Source organism: Coturnix japonica, chromosome 1 (assembly GCF_001577835.2).
Source record: "Coturnix japonica isolate 7356 chromosome 1, Coturnix japonica 2.1, whole genome shotgun sequence".
Lineage (NCBI taxonomy): Eukaryota > Metazoa > Chordata > Aves > Galliformes > Phasianidae > Coturnix > Coturnix japonica.
The window spans coordinates 71,799,321-71,822,376 of NC_029516.1; the positions used below are offsets into that span (position 1 = coordinate 71,799,321).

A 23,056-nucleotide genomic window follows, 5' to 3' on the forward strand; every position below is an offset into this window, starting at 1 on the left:
ACCTTCCAAACATGCATCTTACAAATTCCACAACATCCTCATGTGTATAGAATTACATTTTGCTTTTTTTCATACTTACATATGTAGCAAGACAATTTCACACTTTATTGTGTTATTTCCTTGGCAAAAGAAAATAGAAACCACCAGCCAGTTTTAATCAAAGTTCTTTCTGTACCTGTCATGACAAGGCCTAAATGCTTAACTTAAAACACTACTTCTATCGGGAGTCAGGGGGCCGAGCTCACTTCCTTAAAGTGAAAAGCTTCCCATAACAGAAAACATGTAATGTAGTGAAGGTATGCGGTGTAGTGACCAAAGTGGAAGACTACTATTTGCTACCTTCCAAAAGAAGCTACGGATTTTAAATAAGTGTGAAAAAGCTTAGTATCAACAATTTCAATTTCAGTTCTTTAATACAGGAATAAAACTATGCTATTCATGAAAATGTTGCAAAAATTACGCTGAAATAAGTACATCAGTTGTGTTTCTTCGTTTTTCCTCATCTTGAATTTAAAGTATTCAGACTGTTTATGTTTATCACTATAATATCTTGGTTTTCTTTCTTTTAAAGCCACCAGGTCTTTATTTTAAAACCAGGTAATCTACTAAGGTAACCCGTCAGGGAATGGGTGGAACTGAGTCCTTTGAAGGCTACATCAGGATTGCTATTAGATTTCACAACTACTCCATACTCCAGTCTTAGTCTTCTCAGCCTGCAACCTTGAAAAATACGAAACTGAATGTGAGTTAAAAACAAAACTGTGGTGTTTTTCCCGTTGTTGTTATTGTTTTTTAAGTAGTGTGTCATGCTATTAAGGTCAATCATTGAATTATCTGTAAGGCCAGTCCTGAAGGTAATGTTTTCCTAATACCTGTTTTGGTCACTTACAATGATTTTGTAATGTATGGGATTCTGGGTACTCGAGTTGATTGCTGCCACTTAATTTTAAATACAGAGCCACATTGAGAGAAATGAAGTAAATAATGCATAATATTGCTCGACAGCTGGGATCAAAACAGGGACTGCATACTGACATCAATTGTCTTCAAAGACCTCGTAAGCCCTGTGAGCTGTGCTGTGGAACTCAAGGAGCCAACCATATGGCTACAAAGTACAGCAAAGCCTGCAGAGTGATGCTTCCTACATCCCCTGTGACATCCAGTTTACTGACAAGGTCATATCTTTCCAGCATTTTCAGTCACATCATGTAACAAAGGAGAGAAGATGGGTTCAAGATGCTTTGCGATAATAGTAGATACTTACTCAGCACTAATCAACCTATTACTGTAAAGTCGTGTTTGAAATTCTAATGAGTTAACTGAGCTGATGGCTAGTTCCACTAGCTGACACTATGCATGAGTGTTGCTGTTAGATGGATTTATGTTTCATTCAGCACAGGTGGGCACTTATTCTTAAGATCTAACTTTATTAGCATAAGCTATTCATCCCGTTATGATATGTTATAGGCACAATGGGAACCCAGTGAAACAGCCTCTTTTATTCCTCAGATCCTGCCTCTTCCAAGTCCTTGACTTACATTTGCTGACTTTGCTGAAATAAACGAGCATTCATTCCTGATAACCTTGCAGAAGCAATACAACTACTGAGAAGACAGCTGGAAAATAATTCTGTCATCTTCAGTATCAGCAGCACTGTCAACCAGTGCAGGCTGAAATAGAAAGGATGTATTTATATTATTATTATTTTTTAACTAATTGCAAGATATTTTGAAAATATATGTAGCTGAAATGTAAATGTAATTTTAAAACACTAAGGGTGTCAAAAAGGTTCCAGTTACAGAATAACAAGCAAAAGCAATCCAACCAGCTGCAAGTTTCTGGGACTAAAAGGAAACAGCTGCCATTGAAGTAACATGTGAGCCAGTGAAGACTTTGTCTGATCTATAAGAGATTGAATTAACACTTCATTTTGCCAGCACCTACTGCAGAGCAGATAGCACGGTGATGAAGGAATGTGTAATGTCCACCCTATAAGAAACAGAGGGGCAACAACGCTCCACAACAGCTGCAATCTCTTAATTTCAAGGGCAAATAGTAGGAGCAAATAAGTAGGAGCAAATTGCAGCCAACACCACTTCAGTGCATCAGGGTTTTTGTTGTTTTTGTTCACACATTTGTTTTAAATTACCCAAGCATGGAACACTTACGCTGCAAGCTGCTGAAGAGCCTTCAGGCGCTGCTGATTCCTCCCTCTCCATCGTTGGTCAATAAACAGAGGCACTGCATCTTTGCCTTCCAAGCACAGATCATTGCCCAGGAAATGGATGAAGCAAAGCATACTTGTGAAAATTGGTACTTTTACCTAATGTTTGTGCAGACACAAAGAAGAAGCGGTGCTTTAGTGATTTCAAAGAGCATTAAAATGATCAGAATTTCAGCTGGTGCTGGTGAGTGTATGTATATACAAACAGTCCATAGAAAAGGCTGGTGTTATTTACAGAGCATTTGGGAGGAGGAAAGAAGGAGGCATACACATGCTAATGACTGCAGCCGGTTAGATGGTACTTCTCAAGGTGTGGAGCGTACCAGACTAGCAGCAGATGCACAGATATGTCTTCTAGCTGTTTTCCAGTATCTAAACTTATACTACAAAACCAAAGGTCTAACAGTTTGTTACATAAGGAACTTAGTAAAACTGTGAATATGCAGTAATGTGAACTTCTAGCAGATTACCCCATGTAACTCCCTCCCACTTGGTGTGCTCTAGAAACCAAGAAGCATATTCCACTTAGAGAGTAAAGTTACATTATCTTATAGTACAGTAATTTTAGCATGTGCTAAAAATACCTCGATGGGAGCTAGCATGCAAAAAAGACCACATTAAAAATCCACTCTCTTTCTCCTGGAGCACTGATTTCCTTGGGTAGATATGCCTTAAATCTGAAGATTTATGGTTACCAGTAAATCTTTGTAATTGTGACTCGATTATAAGTTATGTGGATACATTGGCTTCTATAAAACCTGAAATCAGTTTTGAATTTCACATTACCCCTTTCATTTCAGTGGGTAGTAACTTGCACGCACATTGGATAACAGTGACATTTCAAGCACATTAAATCACCAGAGTCAGTGTGTCAGATTATGAAGATCTGGGCAACCTTCTATGAGTAACTGCATTCTGGGCACGATACTTTATTATTGTTTTATTTCTCTTGAAAGGGAATTCAGTTTCTAAGAGTTCAGAAGTGCTTATAAACTAGTATTAGCTCAGCTTCTGCCCGCCCCATTTTGTGATGCTACAGACCAGGAATCCTAAGTTGTATTGTTTTGTACAGCACCTTACGCACTCAGTGATTCATACACTTAAAACACATTTTATAGAAATCAGTGTATGTCACCGTGCCCCTCTGCAACATTGCATCTATGACATTTACAACCTTTGTAACAGCGTGTCTGTTTAATTCTTGTGCCTGAACTTTTGACACAGCCATACTGTTGCAAGGATCTTTATGATGACTGTTCCAGTTGTCTCTGTGCAGAGGGGTGGACAAGCACACACCTCTGTCAAGTAGATGTCTGTTCACATACACAAGATCCTGACATAACTAGGTAAGAGATACCCAGAAACATTCTTTTTTAAAAAAAATTGTTTCATTATTGGGAAAGCTTTTGGGGAATTTCTCCTTGATGTATAGGAATGGACTTTCAGAGTTCCAAATATCTGCCTTATAGGCTCAGTCAAGCGCAGTTTCAGGAAGGGTCTTTGCTTAAAATCTAATTCATTGTGCTGCAGTCTTCCTGTAGCAAGTCTGCTTTTCTTGGCATTCTGCCTACATGCAGCCTCGTCCAGAGATCGATCACTGCTGTCCAAAGATGTGACTGCAGTTCCCTAAGGATGTACCCTAGCTGGTTTAAACTAGCCAGGTTGAATTCTGATAGCAGGACAGGGGGAGAGCAAAGCATTGGCTAAGTAAGAGCTTAGCTGTGAAGCTGAGCTATGCAAACCTGACATGAAGAATCAGGATGGGTTTGCAACCTGTAACAGGCTGCTTAGCTGTTGCTACCTCGTAGATTTCAAGCTGTTCAAGTATTGTACCTTGAGCTGCAATGTAAGTACTTCCCAAGGAAAGGGAGAGGGCACTGTGAAATAACACACTTTATTAGCTGTATTTGAACAACAGCTCAACAACTGTCCAGTTGTTTCATTAGATCTTAATGCCATATGCAAGCTATTGTTTATCAGCATTTGATGATGCATTATTAAAGACACATATATTCAATTTTGGGAATTATCCAGGATATGAAACTGGGCATTTCTAGGCTGTTGCTACAATCATCCCAGCTAGGTACCCTTGTGTTGTATTTTATATCAGGTAAAATTCCTAATCTTCCTTCCTTTGCTGTGTAGGTTGTTGCCTTAAGGGAGCAGCAGAATAAGTAAGATTCTATCCATTTGTGCTCATCCTTGTGGAAAACCAGGTGTAGGGGCGAGCTCTCTTTGCCAAAACCCCTACCAACTTCTCCCTGACAAGCTCAATGTGGGTATTTGCCTCTGAATGGTCCTTCTCACTTGGTAGTGCGTACAGAGGGTCTGAAAGATAAACCAACAAATGGATGTAGTTACACACAGGAGGAACCAGCACGGGACACTGCTCAAGATCCTTTCTCTCTTTAGAAGTCTGTCCAAAGAGGTTAAAAACCAAACCCCCTGTCCCCCTCCCAGGCCCCCGCCACAGGTGTAGACAGGCACCTGAAGGCCGCGGCCTCTCCCCGCGGGGATGCTGGGCCTGACCACCCCAGTCCCCCAGCCCCGGGGGCCGCGAGGAGAGCCCGTTTGCTGTGGGGAATACCGTGGAGGCAGTGGAGAGTCCGACCGAAAGCCACCGTCTCCCGCGGGATGCGGAGACGCTGCGCGACTGATGGCGGCGGCCGCCTGCCGTTACCGGGGCAATAGGCAGCGCCGGAGGGGACGGGTCGGGCACTCCCCCATTCGTGACGTTACAGCGCTGAGAGGGAGCGGAGGTGGCGGGCTTTGTCCTGCCCAAGATGGCGGTGGGTGGGGGGTAGTTCTTCCACAGCGCGGCTGTTATCCTCATAGATCTTCCACCACCACCTCAAGGAGCCTGTCGCAGCTTTATACAATGGGCTGATTAATAATCAGCTGCCTGTAATGGCCCTCGCTTATTAAGGAGCTTTACAAAGCGATACATTGCAATTATTAATGGGGTGGCAAACATCACTTAGTAGGTTTTCCTAACGTTTCCCATGATCAAGATCTGTTTTCCTTTCTCTTGTATCTCATTGCGTAAGAACTTTGTAATTTCCACAGTGAAATTTTCCATGCTGAACATCTGCCTTGAGATGATGAGATGTGTCAACTGTATGTTGGCTCTTTGTCAGCTCCACCCTCTCACGTTTTCCCTCTTTTGGGTTTTCGGAGAGGATAGGATACAGGTGCCTGGACTTAGGGTTTATTTTTTGTGATGAGGGAAGGACTGGATGGGAACTTAGTAGAGAAGGAGCAATGAAACAATTACATTGTTGATACAGGAGTACAAAATGTCAGGATGTAGCCTAAAAGATGAGCTGTGGAAGATGAGGAAGGTTCAGTACTGCCACTAAATGCAGCCACTTCACATAGGTCTCAATGCAAGATGCTGCCATCTTAATTTTGCATGTGCTGCTTGGCCTCACTGCCTCTGACCTGTGGGCAATGGCAGCTGGAAGGTTGTGTGGGGAAGCAGCTCAGGAGAGTGGTGATGCTGGAAACTAACCTGCCACAAAATAAAACACATGTTTTCAAATGGCTGCATAACTGCCTGTGAGCAATCAGAAACATTCCTCTGTTCCTTAGCTTAGTTTGCAGAGAACCTGACTGTTGGTTTTCTCCTTAGCGCTGCAGGTTGAAGCATCATTTTAATTTATTATTATTATTTTTCGGTGATAGCTTTTTGGGGACGGGATGGTGTAGCTGAGCTGGGGTCCTGTCCATGTGATCATTTCTTACAACCATTTGGCTGCGTGGGGACAGCAAGTGCTCAGATGTATGGGTAAGCTGTCCACAGCTCCATGAGTTACTGTGCAGTGACTGGTGGAGCAAACTAATGCTGGCCCGGTGCTTAGCATGTTGCAAATGTATGGTGAAGTACACTAGCTAACCAGCCATGAAAGAGGCTGAGCTAACTGCATTTTACTTCCTATTAACCTTGAGGCAGGACAGTGTAATTTGCTGCAAAGATGAATTATTGCCGCTCTGTTGATGGACTTTTTATGCTGTGATAGTTTGCTGATGTGCTTGAACTGTAAAACCAGACAGAGAAGTGGAAAGCTGCAGTGAGGAGGCATCAGCTGAGAGCAGAAGTTGCTGGGCAAGGAGAAGATGAATTGGACACAAAAATATGATATAGGAGGAGAGGTTGGCTGGATGAGCAAAGAAATGTGTAGAGAATCAGTGCACAGAGGACAGAGAGACGGGATGAGCAGACAGTAATATACGTGGTCTGAAAAAGAAAATGGGAGACTGGGTTGAGGAGATGAAAAAGCGAGGAAGGCTGTAATATCTCCTTGGTCTTCCTTCTGCCCAGAAAGTTTAGAAGGGAACTGTATTTTTGATTGTGGCTGTTCTTCTGTAATCCAAAGCATCTGTGAAACCTCTGGCAAGACATCATCTGTCTGGCTCCAGGCTTGGTTATGAAGGCGTTCCTCTTCTGCTCTGTTTTTAGCAATAGCCAAACAACCACGCTGTTGTGCTGCGATGCTTCGTGCTTGTTTTGTTCTGTTTCGTTTCTGGTTGTTAAAAATGTATATCTGCATGTCATAGCCAACGAAGTCATGGCATTAAAAGCACTGTTGTAATGCCCGAAAGAAAGTCATATATTTAAAGCGTGTCACCGTCAGATGGAGCTGCCACTTCCCAAGCTTGCCACAGGATGTCAGCCTTTCTCCGTGTAATGGCTGTCACTGACCTTAGCTTGGGGGCTCCAGCCAGAGCTTCTATTAAACGTGAATTGCAATTACATGAATATGACCCTTGGGCTCACCCCAGATAAGACCCACTATCCATTCCCAGACCGAGCTTCACGTGGTTCTCTAACTGTGTACAGTGTTAGTGACATGTTGGCTCCTGTGAAATCTGTTGCTTTGTGGATCTAGGCTTTGTCTCAGTGCTGGCTCTTGCCCATGGCAATGCATTATATCTGCTGTGGAATACCTCACTTATGACATCTTCTGTAAAAATGGCCTTAGAGTACTGGTTATGCTAAATTTAGCTTTGTCGAGTTGGAAACTTTGGTTTCTTTTGCTGTTTTTTTTTTTTTTTATTTTCTAAGAGCTTGGTTAAAACAGGCATCTTGAGATAAAACCACTGAAATGGAAAGAAAAGCAGAGATGAAACTCTTTATGGGAGACCTTCTGTTCTCTCTTTCTCTTCTTTTCTTAGTACAACTGCTGGCATGTTTCCTGAACTAAAAGCAATCTACAAACGAGGATAGCTTCAAAAGTCAAAGCTCAAAGAAAATGAAGCAGCAGTGCTTTGTGGTCACAGTTAAAGGATCCACTCCAAAGCCTGCTGGAAGATTTCTATAATGGCTTTGATTAAGGGGAAGAGGAAAAAAAAGCAAGTAAGAGAAGGGGAAATTAAGGACATTTTCAGGCAGAGGGCAGAGAAGCGCAATTTCTGACAAAAGCCCACTCACTCATACAGTTAGACATGCATGCTCATAAACTTCATTTCACTTAAATGAACTCTGGTGGAAATTCTCAGTGATTAGGGAATGAATGAGGCAGATATATGGTTGTTTTGCCAGCCTGGTGTTGTCTACTGGTTGTCTAACCTCAGTAGCAAGAGGATCTTGACGGAACTGCTTAGGAAACTGGTGAATTCCTAATGTTCTCATTTTCCCCATGATATATAAATGGCAATTCCAACAATTAGATATATAAATGGGAATTCCAACATGTCAGCTTGAAGTGTTCAAGTTCCAGTGTACCAAGACATCTAACTTCAACAAGAAACCCTTGCATTTATTCCCTCCCTTGCTTTCCCAAGCAATGGTTGACTGGAGATGTATCCATCCCAAATCTGCTTTTCATGAGGGTTTGGATTCAGAAATATTATCTGTTTGTCTTTTTTTTTAAAATAACAGCTACATTTGCTGCTAGCAAATAATTACTTGGCCAAACCTGAGGAGGAGTGGTACCAAGGTGGTTCTATATACCACATTCTAGTTTCCTCTCTGAGGCAAATGGACAGTCCAATACAACAGGAGAGGCGCTACAACAAAGGTGTGATAATGGAAGGGCTGTCACAATAGAAAGGTGCTATGAAGGAAGGAAAGAAGATTGCTCATCCATATCATCAGATTCTCTAAATGAGGTCTAAGAGAGCCAGGCTCCTCCCTTCACCTGTGCTCCCAGGGTGACCGGGTCCTTTCCCCGGGTGATCAGTCAGTGGTTCAGGCTCATCAGTTCCCATGTGCTCTCAAATAATTAGTGCATCGTGATCTTAGTCCTCTCTATTAAAACTTTTAAAAAAGTATTTGCTTATCATCCCTTAATTGCAATCCACTGAGTTAAGTTGAGGGCTAGCACACATCCAAAGATCCAGGGGAGGCCTATTGGAAATGAAAGGGTAAGGCAGCTTTGGCAAGACACCCAGGCTATGGCCAGAAATGAGCTAGAATTAGAGGGAGCTTTTACACAGGTTGAGGAAGGATGTGTAAAACTCAGTCACTGATGTAGAAGAAATGGCTGCATTATCTACATTGTTTTGTAACTTTGCCCAGCAAATAAGAGCTAAGGGGAGTCTAAATGGATTTAGAAGACATGTAATGTTTCCCGCTCTTGACGAGCAACTTGTGGTGCTATATAACATATGTATTGATGCAATATTTAAGAGGAGTGAGATGCTGGGACACGAGTGCGCACAAGAACGCAGCCAAAATCAGTCATGTATTTGGAAATGCTAAGTATTCCTTCCAGGCTTTCATTTATCTCCTGCAGTTTGTTGTGACTGTTAAACTGTTTGCTACAGCAGAGCTCACATTCCATAAAACATGATCAAGAGAGACTCGAACAGATTAAAGCAAGCAAGATTTGCTACTGACGCTGACAACAAAATGGCACTGCACCAGGTGGAATAAAATATTTAATAGCAGTGGGGTTGACTGTAATGTATATAGCAAGCAAGAAACGGACTGATACTGATAACTCACTGGTTCTATGGTGGATCAACATCTGAGCACCATTCATTGGGGTTATTCAGTAACACTGCCTGATTTGAGCAAAATGATCAAGGTGAGACATGCCTTAAAGGTAATCACGATTCTACCCTAATCGTGTTTCTTTAGCAACGCACTTTCCAGTATGAGGCTGTTTCCAGGCAGCTTTTAATGCTGATCTGCCAGGAGGGGACAGTGCAGTGCTGGGGTATTGAATTGGTCAGTGAGATGAGTGAGTTGTGCGACGCCATTTCCAGAGGCAGGAGGCAGCCTCCTCAGGAGCCTGTGCTTCGAGGAGCTGCATAGACATGGGGCAGCAGGAAATGCCTCATCTCTGATGGGATGAAAATAAGCTTTGGCCGTGTGGAAAACTGTGTTGAGCTGTAGCACAAGAACGGATCCGCCCTATTTCAGCTCCAGGCCTAAAGCACAACCTGAGGTACTGAGCAGAGCACCTTGAGGGCGCATCGCGCATGCGCACCGGCACGCAGAGGCGTATTCAAGCCTAGGAACTACACCTCCCGGCAGGCGCAGTGAGGAGAGCTTAGTCCCGGAAACAGAGCTCGGTGCAGGCCCCGTGTCTCCTGTAGGCCGCGATAGTAGCGAGCCGCTCGCCATGTCGACGATAGCGGCTGCCAGCTGCGACTCTAAGGGCGCTGGGGAGGCGCGGGATGAGAAGAAGCCGCTGAAGCCCTGCTGCGCCTGTCCGGAGACCAAGAAGGCGCGGGACGCCTGGTGAGTGGCCTGGCCGCGGCCTTGGGTTGCCTAGGTGTAATGGGAGGGCTGGGACCGGCCGCTGTAGCTGCCTGGGCTTCGGTGCTGCCGGCTCTGCGAAAGTCAGGGGTGTGTGTCCAGGTCCCCGTGAGAAGGAAGGGCCACGAAGATGATCAGGGGGCTGGAGCACCTCCCCTATGAGGACAGACTGAGGGAGTTGGGTTTGTTCAGCCTGGAGAAGAGAAGGTTGCGGGGTGACCTCATTGCAGCCTTTCAGTACCTGAAAGTTTACTCCCAGGAGGGGAGTAAACTCTTCGAAAGGGCTGATAATAGCAGGACACGGGGAAATGGTTTTAAGTTGAAAGAGGGAAGATTTAGGTTGGATGTTAGGGGGAAGTTCTTCACTAGGAGAGTGGTTAGGCCCTGGAACAGGCTGCCCAGGGAGGTTGTGGATGCCCCGTCCTTGGAGGTGTTCAAGACCAGGTTGGATGGGGCCCTGGGCAACCTGATCTAGTAAAGGTGTATGTTTGGAGGCCCTGCCAGGCAGGGGGGTTGGAACTACATGATCCTTGAGGTCCCTTCCAACCCGGCTCATTCTGTGATTTGTGAGAAAAGGGGGTTTGGTGAAAGTTTTGTGTCAGATGGAGCGGCCGTGGGTGGTGATGCTTCTAGTTGGGCTTACCATAACCAAGCTGAAATGGTGAAGAGTATAATGTATTTTAGTACTCCCAGTTTGATAGTTTGTGCTTCTGGCAGTGGAATCCTTGCCCAAGGGGAGAGGAAGTGCACTACAAGCTGCCAGAGAGCTGGTCTGAACTGGTTTTGTGGTGTGTTTTGTGCTGCAGTGATGGCAGGTTTATTGATAAAGTCAGTCTAATTTGCCTTGTGTTGTAGAAACCTTGTCCCCCTCCTTACTGAATAATATGAGAATTTGATGTCAAGATGAGCAACCCAACAAAGTGAGGCGACAGGCATGTACTGTATAATAAAATCCCAGTAGACCTGCTCACTGTGGACACTGGTAGTGCTGCCCTAGACAGAATAGGCAAAAAAATCTCTGGAGCCTAATTGTTACTTATTTGTTTTTAATTGTCCTCAGCAGTTTGTCAGCTGTGTGGTTTTGACTAATAGTAGGATAACGTTCTGTTGCTGAGCCTTGGAAATGTTTTTGTTTTGCAGCATCATTGAGAAGGGGGAAGAAAATTGCAGGCATTTAATTGAAGCTCACAAAGAGTGTATGAGGGCTCTGGGCTTTAAGATATGATTGGGATGAGCAAGATGACGTGTGTGGTGAGTATAACGTACAGAAGTGCATTTATTGCTTGGTTTCTGCCTCTAAAGTATCCTGGTGTCTCAGCTGGTGCCACTGGAAAGTACAGGGTACTGTCCATGATGACAAAGGGCAAATCTTCCCTAAAAGAGGGAAGGCCAAGTAAACCTTATTGACCCTGGAGTAACTGCTGCTCTCCTTGTGAGGGTGGTGAAGCCTTCTGGGAGCGCTCTTGAATGGTGAAGTTTGATTCTGCCTCTGTTCTCTTTCAAGAAATCCAGAGTTCAATTTAGATTTGGAATTCAGAAAGAAACTCTGGATCCAGTTTAAGAGTGGAGCATGGCTGTTTGTATACAGTACTCTTAATGTCTCAAGACTGTTGAACTGTCCCTTGCTATCCTGTGGGAATCCATGTTTAATGAAGCTGTCTTTCCTCCCTTTTCTAGATGATGACTGTTGTGTGATCGGTGTACTGGAAGGCTGGAAAATAAATTATTTCTGAAAGTTGCTTCAAAAGACAAATATGATAAAAGAACCTATTTATAATGAGTCTTTAATGGTAGACTGTGTATCACATCTGCAGCTTTTCCACTGTTACCTCTTTATTGCTGCTGTAGAAAATATATATTTTTCCCTCTTAATAAAAGTCTAAAAATGACCAGTGATCCTGACTTCTGGTTTTTTGTTTGCTTTCAGTAAAAAGAGAAATGAATGGCTATGGTCGTTTAAAACATTGAGTTATAGGAATGGAGAGCACCAGGAAAGCTTTAATTGAAATGAGAACAGGGATCAGTCAGACCAGGCTGAACAGGTGGGCCTTCAGTGTGGGTTTTCTGCCTGATGCCAATTGAGAAATCACGCTCCCAATATTGTTGTTACTGCTTTCAGCGAAGTCATGTTGAGGCTTGTTGGGGAGCTTGTAACTCTTAAGTGTAACTATTTCTGCAATGACTACTGCAGTCTTAAGAAACTAATTTTCCTTAGAATCAAAACTAGGTTTAATTTCCCCTACTGAAAAGTAGAAACAATTTGCTCTAAGGTAGCATGATTGGTTATTTCCTTTCCTCCTGCTGAGCTTTCTTTTCAGAAACTGAAGAAATCTGTGCTTTGTCTCTGGGCTAGCAGCAATGAGCCCACAACCTCTGTTAAATGGCAGACTTGCAGGTTGTATGAGAGGAATTCAGACTGCTTTCTACAGTGTTTCATAAGCAAAGGACAGAGGCCCTGTGGCCTTGTATCCTGTGTGGAAATGGTGGCACAGAGTAAAGAGCTGGGCAGGGGAGAACAGAATGCTGTTGTAATTAAGTATTGTTGGTAAGGCACTACAGAATAAATTGAAAACAATTGTCTAACTGTTCCCTCTCTGACTTTAGGCCAGATTCTCTTGATTCCAAATTGTTTTGAGCTTGATATCTCCCTTCTAGTGTTTGTTTAGCTTTTCTCCTTGAGTCAGTATTGGCTTATGCATTCTCAGCTTGGATGAACCTCATATCTGTAGATGAGATGGCGTGTATTCCAATTCTAGGCAATGCATTAGAATAAAATCTCGTTTCAGAAAACTAAGGAAGTTCTTACACATCTTATGTGATGTATCTTAAATACTCTCAGTCTTGATATTCCATTTCCCCTTTGCATCAAATGCCAGCTTGCCCTAAAAAGGCATTCCTTGTAATATTCCTTATAACATTTTTCATGGCTGCATTGTATTCACACCCTGGGCGAAGCTTTATTTGTGTTATTTCCTTAGCATGTGGCAACTGGTCGAGGTACCTTTGCTGCTCTCGGGAATGGTTCAGCACTGTGTTGCACATAGACTAATAATTGCAGAGAGCAGTTGTGCTGGCTGAGACCATAATATGTTCTTTAAGGCTTCCGTGAAGCATTGCTTGTGCCTCACCCAGTTGATAGTGTTATCCTAGAGGGCTATTAGTGGCAGAGCTGATTGTGTTTCTTTAAATGAATGATGCCAATGGGAATGGCATGTTAGGCAGGGCAGCTGCAAGCTCATCCTGAAACACAACCACCCTTGGAAACCCTATCCCTACCCCACTGACCCATGCAGGCCAACTTCATACTGTTGACTGACCGTGCTGGTTGCGTCAATGCCTGAAATGTTGCTGCTTCCTGGCAGTGGGGTGGATCCTGCTGGTGTGATTGATAATGTGTTACTCGAAGCAGGGGAAAAGCTGCATTTACACATCTTGCCCATGGCTGACAACACAGGCCTGTTACTCATGGAGTGAAAGAATCCTTACTCAATTGGGATGTCCATGCAAAGCACGCTTCTAAGTGCTACGCTCCAGGACTTTTAGACAATATAATATCTTCACGACAGATAAAGCTGTGTCCCAACAGCTCACTATCTTTAGCCCTATCCCTTGTATTCACAATTGTGCTTTGGTGCTATACCTCAAGCCTTTAGATCTGAAATGCTCTGCCAATGGAGATGCTGTGTTGCAGAGCCCATTGCTGGAAAATAATGTCCTATGGAACAGCCTCTTCTGCTGAAATCCTGGCACTGCTGCCTGTCGCAGCAGAAGGAGACAACCTTTCTCCTTTTTTGTTCTGTGTGAGGGTCACTCTTGTAAGAGCACAGCACAGTGCTGAGCCCTGCAGATGCCTGGAGTTCTCAGTGATAAAGCCCGTTGCTCTCCCTCTCCTTTCCCCTCGTTGCACTGGACTTATCTGGGTGCCTGAGTTATGTTAAGTGGCGGGTGCGTGCCTGTTCTCCATTCCCCTTGCTGCTTTTGCTCCTTGGATTTCAATTCCAAACATGGTTATCCCTCTGGGGTCCCTCTCCTCGCTGCTGCCAAGTGATAGACGTACCAAATCCAACCCGGCCGCCCTCCCCGCCGCGCTCTCACGGGCTCATTTTCACTGCCAGAGGGCTGGCGACAGGAGCATTGCAACCAGATCTCTAACTGGGCTCAGAATTTTCCAGCTAATGGCCTCTGCTTTCTCTTCGCCTGTGCTTTTTCAGCTTCTGTTTTGCCAGATCTGTTTTGCTTTGGCGCAGGTAGGGAGAGGGCCGGCCTGATTTGTGAGCCACAAAAAGTGAGCTCTTTGGGGATTTTTTCAGGAGTGAAAACATCTAGCAGTGCTTTAACATGTTGCCGTGAAGTGTGCTGCTGTGGGACCGGCCGGCACTGAGGAGTGGGAGGAGGAACAGTCACCCAGCAGCTCTGCTTTCAGACCTCTGCACTCTTTGCATATGACAGTTGCTTTTTAACTCCAGCCGGCCGGGGCAGGATGAGCACCAACAGCCCCTCCTGGGACCAAGCTGTCCTCCAGCCTCCTGCCTGTGATGCCTGGAAGGAGCACATGGAGGGAGCGGCCTACCATCTGGCCAGCTGTATCGTCCTCCTGGGCTACATGGGCGGCAGCGGCATCTTCGGGTCCCTCTACATTTTCGGCCTACTGGCTCCGGGCTACTTCTGCTATGCTCTGTGGGGCTGGCTGAGCGCCTGCGGGCTTGACATCTTAGTTTGGAATGTGCTGCTCGTCCTCATCTGCGTGCTGCAGCTGGCCCACCTTGCTTACCGGCTTCGCAGAGACACCGTCCCTGAAGAGTTTGAGCTTCTCTACAAGGCCATGTACCTGCCCTTGCAGGTGCCCCTGGAAGTCTACAGAGAAATTGTGAAATGCTGTGAAGAGCAAGTGCAATCACTAGGCCGAGACCAGAATTACGCAGTGGAGGGCAAGACGCCCATCGACCGGCTCTCCTTGCTGCTGTCTGGCAGGTAAAGCTCTCCCGGTTCCCAGCAGGCCCACAGCAAAGCACTGAGGCTGCTGTTCGTAGTGTTCTCCCTCTGTACTAACTGGGGTGGTGATTATATCCTTCCTCTGAAAGGGCTTTGTTGATATATATCTGCCTGCTGCTTTGGCTGATATTTTTATTTTGTTCAGTTAGCCTTTGGGCTTTTTGTATATATATTTCAGGTAATGATATGCAGCCAGCACAGCTGTGCTTTTGATAATGCTGGGGGATCCTTACCTTTCTTTATCTTTTGAAAGTTATTTTGTTTCTAATGGGCGCCATAGGAGCAGGTGGTGTGTCTGAACCTATGTTCTCTGCGGGTTCCAGACACAGCTCTGTGTTATGGGTGACTGAGTATGCCAAGCAGAAGCCTTTGGTTCACCTGCTGCCCTGGCCAGCAGTATTAAGGGAGACCTCCCTCCCCATTCCCTTTACCCGAACCCTCAAGGCTCAGTTTTTCCACTTCAAGCATCATTTTGTCAAGAGAATCCATTTCACCTCTGCAGGCCCTCCCCTTTTTTTTGTATTGTCATGCATCCACACTTTTCCTTCTGGACCATCAAAGATGACCTCAGGGACCTTTAGATAGTTGCAGCTGATTGTCTGCAAGCTATGTTCATTTGCTATTTATTTACTGGGGGGTTTGATTGCAGAGCGAACAGTGCTGATGAGGTACTGGCATTTGTTAACCCTGGAGCCCACGGCACACCCCCATGATCATCTTTTTCCAATTTTCACAATCCAAATGCAGAAAATGGTAGTGATATTAACTGCTGCCAGGCACTCAGCGTTAATGTCAGGAGAGAGTAAAAAAGGAAAGAGACCTGTAAGTGTCTCACAAGGATTTTTCTTTGGGAAGACGAATCCAGCATTACCTGGAACTTGTGGTCTACTGCAGTGGAGGTGAGGGGGTGCATGAGGAAGGGTTGTCCTTGCTTTTTTGTGTGTGTTTGTACATTTCTGGGGGGTGTTCTGGGACTACCAACCCAGGCAATGTACTGGGAGGAAACTGGGTACGTGTATTTCCGACTGGATCTTCTGCTGCTGCTCTGTGAGCACAAAATGCTGTAGCATGTAGTAAGCCAGTGCTGGTGGGGTTGTTCTGCTCTCATTTGCTGTGGGAAGTATGCATCTTGCTATGGGATGTTTTATGGAGGTGGGATTGGATTTACATTTCTTGCTACCCACTTTATGCAGGCTGACCCTGCAGAGCACTGCTGTTCTTGTGATGCCCTCTCTGGAATGGAATAATAACAAGATAAGGTGGGCTGGAAGCATAGGATGTGCCTGGAACTTGCAGACTTGCAGTCTTGCAGACCTTGACCTTCCCAGGCAGTGCATCTAACTAACTGGAATTCAGCAACAAACCAAGCCTTGTAACTCCTATAAGCTGGAATTGCCCCTGAACTCATGCTACTGCAGAGCATAGCAAGGGAGAGATAAGAGACCCCAAATCATGCAGCAGGGTGATGGTGCTGAGCTAAGAACAGAGCTTCAGCCTGCCCTGCCATTGTTCCAGGCTGTGCAAATGATGCTTGGAAGACAAGAGGCTGTGAGATTGAATGTGCAGCAAACTATGAGCTTGCAGCATGATGCCAATGTGATTCTGGGACAGGACTGTGCAGTATGGAGGTGAGGATTGCTTGCCCTCATGCAACTCAAAGGAAAGTGGGAAGATGCTGGTAGAAAGAGGTATGGTCAGGCTGGGAAGTACTTGAACAGCAGCAGTCTGGTGGGCTGAGAAGTCCTGGTTTAGGATTGGCATTGCACCTGTGAGGGCTGGGTATGCAGTAAGAAATGAAACAGGTGGAGAGCAGGGCAGTGGCAGTGAATCTTGTTTCCCCTTGAGAAAAAGAGAGACAGCCCCAAAGGCTGGAGCATTTGCAGCAACCTTCAGTAGGCTGTGGGACACGTGTGAGGCAGGGAGAAGGCCTCTCCTTGCAGGTGGGACTGTCTGTGTGGTCAATTTCATGGGGTATCTGCTTTGCATTCTAAGCCTGTGCATCTTGCCTGTACCTGCAGGGTCCGTGTGAGCCAGGATGGGCAGTTCCTCCACTACGTCTTTCCATACCAGTTCCTGGACTCTCCAGAATGGGAGTCACTACGACCTTCTGAGGAAGGAACGTTCCAGGTAACCCTGAGAGTCACCCAGGCTCACTCCTGGTTTCCCACAGCCAGTCAGCAGCAATGCACAGTTCAGCTGGTGGGGGAGGCTTTGGGTTGCTGGCATGCTGCTGTCAGAATGCTCCCTTATACCAACACTGAAGTGTTTGCCCAGTGGGCTGCATTGTTCTGTGGCAGGGTGGCATCTATTTGGGGTGAGGAAGCAGAAAGGATGATTCACGCCTGAATATGGTCCTTTCTGAGCAGTGGAATCCCTTGCTGGGAGACCAGAACGATTGTTATTTGCAGCAATTGAGAGGGTTTTGCGCTTGCTGTCAACACCACAGTATTTGTTGTTTGGCTTTCCTTCAGAAGGAGATTATGCAAGCCTGTATCCCATGAACTGCCTTTAACCCATGAACTGGGGCTGGCTGATAGCTGTCAGGATGTCAGTCTAGAGTGTGCCACTTGGGGCATATGAGGAGGGGCTTTGCTAATCCCTGGGGAATTATGCTTTTTTGAGGGCAGCGACGTTCAGACTTGGTTAAGCCAAGGCAGCTCCCCATATCTGCTTTCCTCAGGTCTGAGTTTGGCCTGGATACTGTGAGGGGGTGGGAAGGTGATGGTGACTGGTTCTGAGACCCCTGCCATCAGTGATCATTGCAATCCTACCAGAGGAGCAGCAGCAGGGAATGGCTGACCCTGTAAGTGTGGCACAGGCTACAGCTTGTTAACAGAAGAGATGTCAGGCCAAGGTACTGAGGTGGACAGAGAGTAATCCTTACCATCTCACTAAGGAGAGTGAAGAATTATCAGGCTGCATGAGACCAGAATTCATCAGGTGAGGTTTGACTGGTCCATGTTCCTGGCAGAACATTGTTCTTGATGCCCATGGTGACATGCTATCTTGGGCAAGTGTTAGACCCTCCCTCATCTGTGTCACTAATAAGACTATTTCATCTCAACCTTATTCCAGCACCACAATCAGAAATAGATGAAAGAAAAATGCATATTTAACTCTGGATCTTTGCTGGAAGAGGACATGGAAGGCTTTTCTTGCCCACGTTTTCCCCCGTGGCTGACTGGGTTGAGCAGTTCTAAGCTCACTGAGAAATGGCAGGGGCCTGACTCACTCCACTTTTTCTCATGGCTTCTGCTTTGGCCACATCTTCTTCCCACACTGCTGCTAAGCTGCTGGCTTCCAGTGCCTGGAGGAGTCAGGTTTTGTGGCTGGCTCATTCTCCCAGAAGCTCTGATGGTGCCAGAGGGGTTCATGAACAAATCCTGTCCTGTTGGCTTGGTTAGGAGAAAACTGTTCTTGCTGCAGCTCACCAGAAATTGGTTAGGGAAAGGAGATTCTTCTCTCCGAAGTTTCTGTGTGACCCATACTCTCACTAACCTTGCCCTGGGGAAGTTCTCAGGTATTAGGTCCTGTATTTCTTTCATAGGGCAGCTGCTTGTGTGGCAGCAGTGTTAGATATCAATCCCAAGGACACGCACTTGCAGCCAAGCTATGTTCAGCTTCCCAATGGCCTTCTGCCACGGTGAGTGGCCAAGGAGACCCCTGTGTATGGAGTGAAAGGGAGCTCCTGGGATATTTTGGTTCCGATGCTTCTTTGCATGCCAGTGTCTCCATTACATTCAGACGTTCTTCTCTGGCCCAAGAGTGTTTCACCCTGCATATGTTTCTTCCATTTTTATTATAATTATTGCAATATATGGTCATGCGTTGTATATTTTAAAAATTATTGTTAGCCTGGTCTTATAGCTATTGTAAAAAATGGCAATAATGACTCCCTTACCCTGCCCCACAGGTCACACTGACAGCTGAAACTGACTGCAGCTACATCACCTGGCCAAGGCGACAGCTGTACCTCCTCCTGAGGAAGGACCGCTACATTGCCCGCCTCTTCTCCTCCCACCTGGGCTATGACATCTCAGAGAAGCTCTACTCCCTCAATGAGAAGCTCTTTGCCAAGTTCGGTCTCCGCTTTGACATCCGCTTGCCCAGCCTCTACCATGTTCTGGGGCCGGCCTCCTCAGAAGGGGAGCTGGAGGAGGCTGAGGAGCTGCCGTGCTCACCGCAGCCTGACCATGGGCTGGACGGGGCCTTGGAACCCCCTCCACAGCCTCCACCACCACCACCACCTGCTTCGCGCCCTCGGTCCTCCCGGCCTGAGAGCGACCTGCTGGGTGAGGACTCCACCAGTCTTGTCTTGGAAGATTTTGCTGAGTTACCAGGGTCATTTATGGACTATGTGAGTGAAGGGGAGTATATGAAGTGAGGGTGCTCCCTGCACAGGCATGTGTCACCCCATGTGGCACCCCCGCGTAAGTACCCACCAGTGGCAGCAAGTCCTTCCCCAGCCTCTTGCCCTTGCTTGCCACAGAGGTGAGGAAGAGTGCAGATGGCTCCCTTGAGGTCAGGGGCAGAGATACAGCAGCCCCAAAGCAGAGCAGAAGATAGTGGCTGCTTGGCCCTACCAGTTCCCTCCTGGTGGATTCCCGCTGCCAGCACAGGACGCTCTTACTCTCCTGTTACAGAGGTTAGAATACAAGTAGTTATAAACCCACACCACACAGCCCTTTTTTTCCCCAAGGAAATCACCCCAAATGCACCTTGATTGCCTGGTGCACCTGCCTGGTCATCATGGTGTTGGGAAGGACTGAGATAATGCCGTGAGATCTGTTGCACTTGACAGCATTTTTTTGCCAGCTGATTCAGAGAACCCAAGGAGATGTCCTTGATCTGCCTAATTTTAAGCAGGGGGAGGTAAAGGCTTACTTACAGGCATCAGACACACAGTGGGGTTTAAGGACTGGTCACCAACCCATAGGAAGCTCCTCCCTGCCTTATCCTCTTCCCCTGAGGAGGCAGCTATAATGGTGTCCAGGTGAATAGGAAGTATGGGTACCTGCAAGGACGGCATGGGACCAGCCTGCTTGTGTGAGGTAGAGCTGTGACTGGAGATACTCTGGTGTGGAAATGGGGAGGGTAAATGTGGGTGAGAGACTTGACAACCTCAGTGAGGCCAGCACAAGTAAAACCACCTCCAGAGCTTAACATGGATGGACAGTGGAGAGCACTGTGCATTGTTCAAAGTTTCCAATGACCCTGAGCCCTGTCAGGCCAAACGTAAAATGTTGTTTTTAAATGCCCCAAGCTCTACTTTCTGGTAAGCGGGAATAAGATGCTCCCCTCCAAAATACCATCTCCTTGCTGTTGGGGGAGGAAATTCCTGGGCTTGGGGACATGGGGGCAGTACAGGCGAACAGAAATAGCTAGTGGAGTGGCTCAGTCTTGAAATTCAGATACAAGTGGCCGAGAGATAAATTCCATGCTGAGCTACATTTAGCCAGCTGCTGCGCACCAGCTGCAGCCCCCAAATGTGCATTCACGCCGTCTTGAAGTGCTGCTTTCTGGCAGCCAGTTGCCAGACTCTAAGTCTGGACCTGGGATTTCTTTCCTAAGAGTGACCACTGCGTGAGTCCAAGCTGAGTCTGCAAGAAAGCTGAAAAGACTTTTTGAACGCTGTGGAGCTGAAGATCTTCCCATCCTATACCATTCTGCTTTGAATTAAGTCATGTGCCTGTTCCTGCATTTCCCTGTCTACTGCCTTGAAATCTGGGATATGATGGAACTTGCTTAGCAGTCCTCCTCATTTGACAGTTAGGCTGTAGGCTGCTGGAGGGACAAACTTGAAGCTTTTTCAGTCCTTACTTGGAGAAGCAGAAACATGAATCAGTTATGAGACAGTCATTCTCTTAACTGTCAGGCATTTCTGTTGCATAGATGCAATCAAAAATAGATGCAGTTAGTGCTGTAAGTGGGGTACAGGCACTTTGTGTTTTGCTTGTATGTTCTCAGCACTAGGATATCCATTCTCAGGTCACTGTGGTCTCACAGCTTGCCTGGGGCTTTCCCCTGTCCTGAGCTCTCACCTGTCTCCCCAGTGACTTTGATCCTGAGTAAATACCTTCTGGTTATCTAAAGTCTCTAAATTCTTCTTGCTGAGTACTTCTGCAAATCACCTTTCTTTTCATTGACTGTTGTCACCTTGCTATGCCACAATGCAGGAAACAATTTTTGAGTGCTCACAGTGATTTTTGTACGGCCATAGAATGACCTCAGTTGGAAAAGACCTGTAAGGTCATGAAGTCCAACCATCAGTGTGACCTACTGAATCCCATCACTAAACCACATCCCTTAGTTCCACATCTGCATATCTCTTAGATACATTCAGGTGTGGGAACTCCACTGCTTTGGACAGCCTATTCTAATCCCCAGTCATCATCTTTGTGAAGAATTTCTTCCTAATGTCCAACCTAAACCTCCTCATTGCAACTTGAGGCTGTTTCAGTACAAACCTTTCCTGTGAGATGTGTTTTTCTGCTGTAGCAAACAGACTTATCCCACAGAAGAGCACATGCTTTTTCAGGAGAGCAGCTGTTGCAGTAATTTGCCCGTTTAAGAGAGACAGGTTCAAGGGTTCTGTTCAAAACTTGATTTAGCAGCAGACTGCTGTACAGCCCAGTGTTCCCTAGCAAACGAAGCTTTAATCCCTGGATGAAAATCCATGCAACCAGAAGCCACCTGCCTTTTCCCCCTTCCGTATTGCATTTGCTCTGGCTTGTTCTATAAATGTTTGCAAGATGTGTAGCTGCTGCTACTTAGTTTTGCATCTGTGAGCTGGCTTTCTCTTGGGTGGGCAAAATGGATGGGTGCTCAATGGCCTGTAGCCTGGTATCTACATTAGTAGGGATTTTTACACCTGCTTTGCGAGCAAAACTAAAGGAGCTTTGGGCTTTGTTCCAGTGGTATCACAGAAGGTGCTTGGAAGTGCTTTGGTTTTGCTGCCTCAGTGTGCTTGGATAACACTTTCTGATTTATCATGTGTGGAAGAACTATATGGTTTTGCATGCTAGTTTAACAGGAGGGGGGGAGGAGGAAAGGTAATGGTGGGGTTTGTGAGGTTTGTGTCTTGGAAAGGTTTGCAAGACAAGTAAGAATTATGCCTGTGACTAACAATGCTTTCTTTCTTTGTCTCTTCCTCTTATTTTTCCTTCCTGCTCCGCTGCTTGCTTTCCACAGCCTCTGAGAACCTCCGGAGCCACCTTCCTGCTCCCTGCAAAGGACGAGCTCCCCTGGCTCCCACGCAGACCCCCGAGCTCTAGGGAACAGCAGGCTGTTTGGATCCCAAGCCCCCCTGGGGGGGTGTGTGTACTCACACTTTTCTGACTAGATGGACACTGTAGCATGCACCAAAATGTCTGCCTGCATGGACACGGACACTCAGGAGCACATGAAGCACACGCGTGGGACTGCAGTGACCCTCCAGCACCTCCCACTCCACAATGTTTGCTTCAACCTGCCAGCCCCAGGATGATGATTCCTTGGTTTGGTTTCTAATCCTGCCTCTCCAGGGCATGTCGGCAGCCCTGGTACCATGGCACAGCGATATGGCTGCAAGCAGCATGAGCTGCTCATGGGATCTGCGTTCCCTTTGATTTAACAATCCCCATTAAAGATAGAGGATAAGTTGGTGGTGTTTGAAGATTTGGAGAGGGTGATAACGCTCCTTAAAGAATGTGAGGTGGTTTGAAAGCCATGGGGAAAAGGACAGTGGGAATTGGGGTGCCTGGTGGCTTTGGCAATGGGCGTGATTCAGAAGGCATGATATGGAGACTGGATCTATGACATCACAGTAGTCATCCGCTCTAGTAAGGCCAGGAAAGCCCTTCTAGGGACTAGGTTTCTCACTGCTGGCAAGCACTGCTTAGCAAAGACATTACTAACTGCTGGTGAAGGGTCAGTTGTTTGAGTTGATCCTTTTGCAATAAGGAAGAGGAGAAACTGGGACTCAGGTGAGAAGGAGAGTCTGAAATGGCATTTTTGTACTGAGTGGGGCTTGTTCTCAGGATGTGCACACAGTGAAGGAAACTCACGAGAGCAAAAAGCATCTGGGGAAAGCAGCCACTGGTAGGGAGGAGGTAGTACAGCACCTTAGGAGGAAGTGTGGAAATGGATTTGGT

At 46.2% G+C, this 23,056-nt stretch overlaps 3 protein-coding genes across 4 annotated transcripts in view; 2 read left to right on the forward strand and 1 right to left on the reverse strand.

Moving 5' to 3' along the window:
• The window catches only part of CFAP91 (cilia and flagella associated protein 91), a 28,648-nt gene extending 23,711 nt beyond the window's left edge, over positions 1-4,937 (reverse strand). Inside the window, exons 1-3 of the mRNA XM_032447349.1 lie at positions 4,812-4,937; positions 4,476-4,552; positions 2,169-2,323 (exon numbers count right to left, since the gene is read on the reverse strand). Of these exons, the coding sequence (XP_032303240.1) occupies positions 2,169-2,299 (131 nt within the window). The 5' untranslated portion in view covers positions 2,300-2,323; positions 4,476-4,552; positions 4,812-4,937. The remainder of the gene's footprint in view (positions 1-2,168; positions 2,324-4,475; positions 4,553-4,811) is intronic.
• Positions 4,938-9,671: 4,734 nt separating this feature from the next.
• LOC107319774 (cytochrome c oxidase copper chaperone) lies at positions 9,672-11,828 on the forward strand. The gene is made up of 3 exons (XM_015874898.1): positions 9,672-9,914; positions 11,073-11,183; positions 11,610-11,828. The coding sequence occupies exons 1-2, from the start codon at positions 9,796-9,798 to the stop codon at positions 11,155-11,157; spliced, it is 204 nt and encodes a 67-aa protein (XP_015730384.1). The 5' UTR covers positions 9,672-9,795; the 3' UTR covers positions 11,158-11,183; positions 11,610-11,828.
• Positions 11,829-11,937: 109 nt separating this feature from the next.
• Positions 11,938-23,054, forward strand: POPDC2 (popeye domain containing 2). 2 transcript variants are annotated; one of them, XM_015874884.2, is made up of 4 exons: positions 11,938-14,903; positions 16,943-17,051; positions 18,838-19,216; positions 22,116-23,054. In XM_015874884.2, exons 1-4 carry the CDS (start codon positions 14,413-14,415, stop codon positions 22,196-22,198), a joined length of 1,062 nt encoding a protein of 353 aa, XP_015730370.1. In that variant the 5' UTR covers positions 11,938-14,412; the 3' UTR covers positions 22,199-23,054. The 2 variants fall into 2 exon arrangements, with proteins under 2 accessions (XP_015730370.1, XP_015730361.1); XM_015874875.2 differs by having other exon boundaries at positions 18,838-19,354; positions 22,116-22,578.
• The last annotated feature ends 2 nt before the right edge of the window (positions 23,055-23,056 follow it).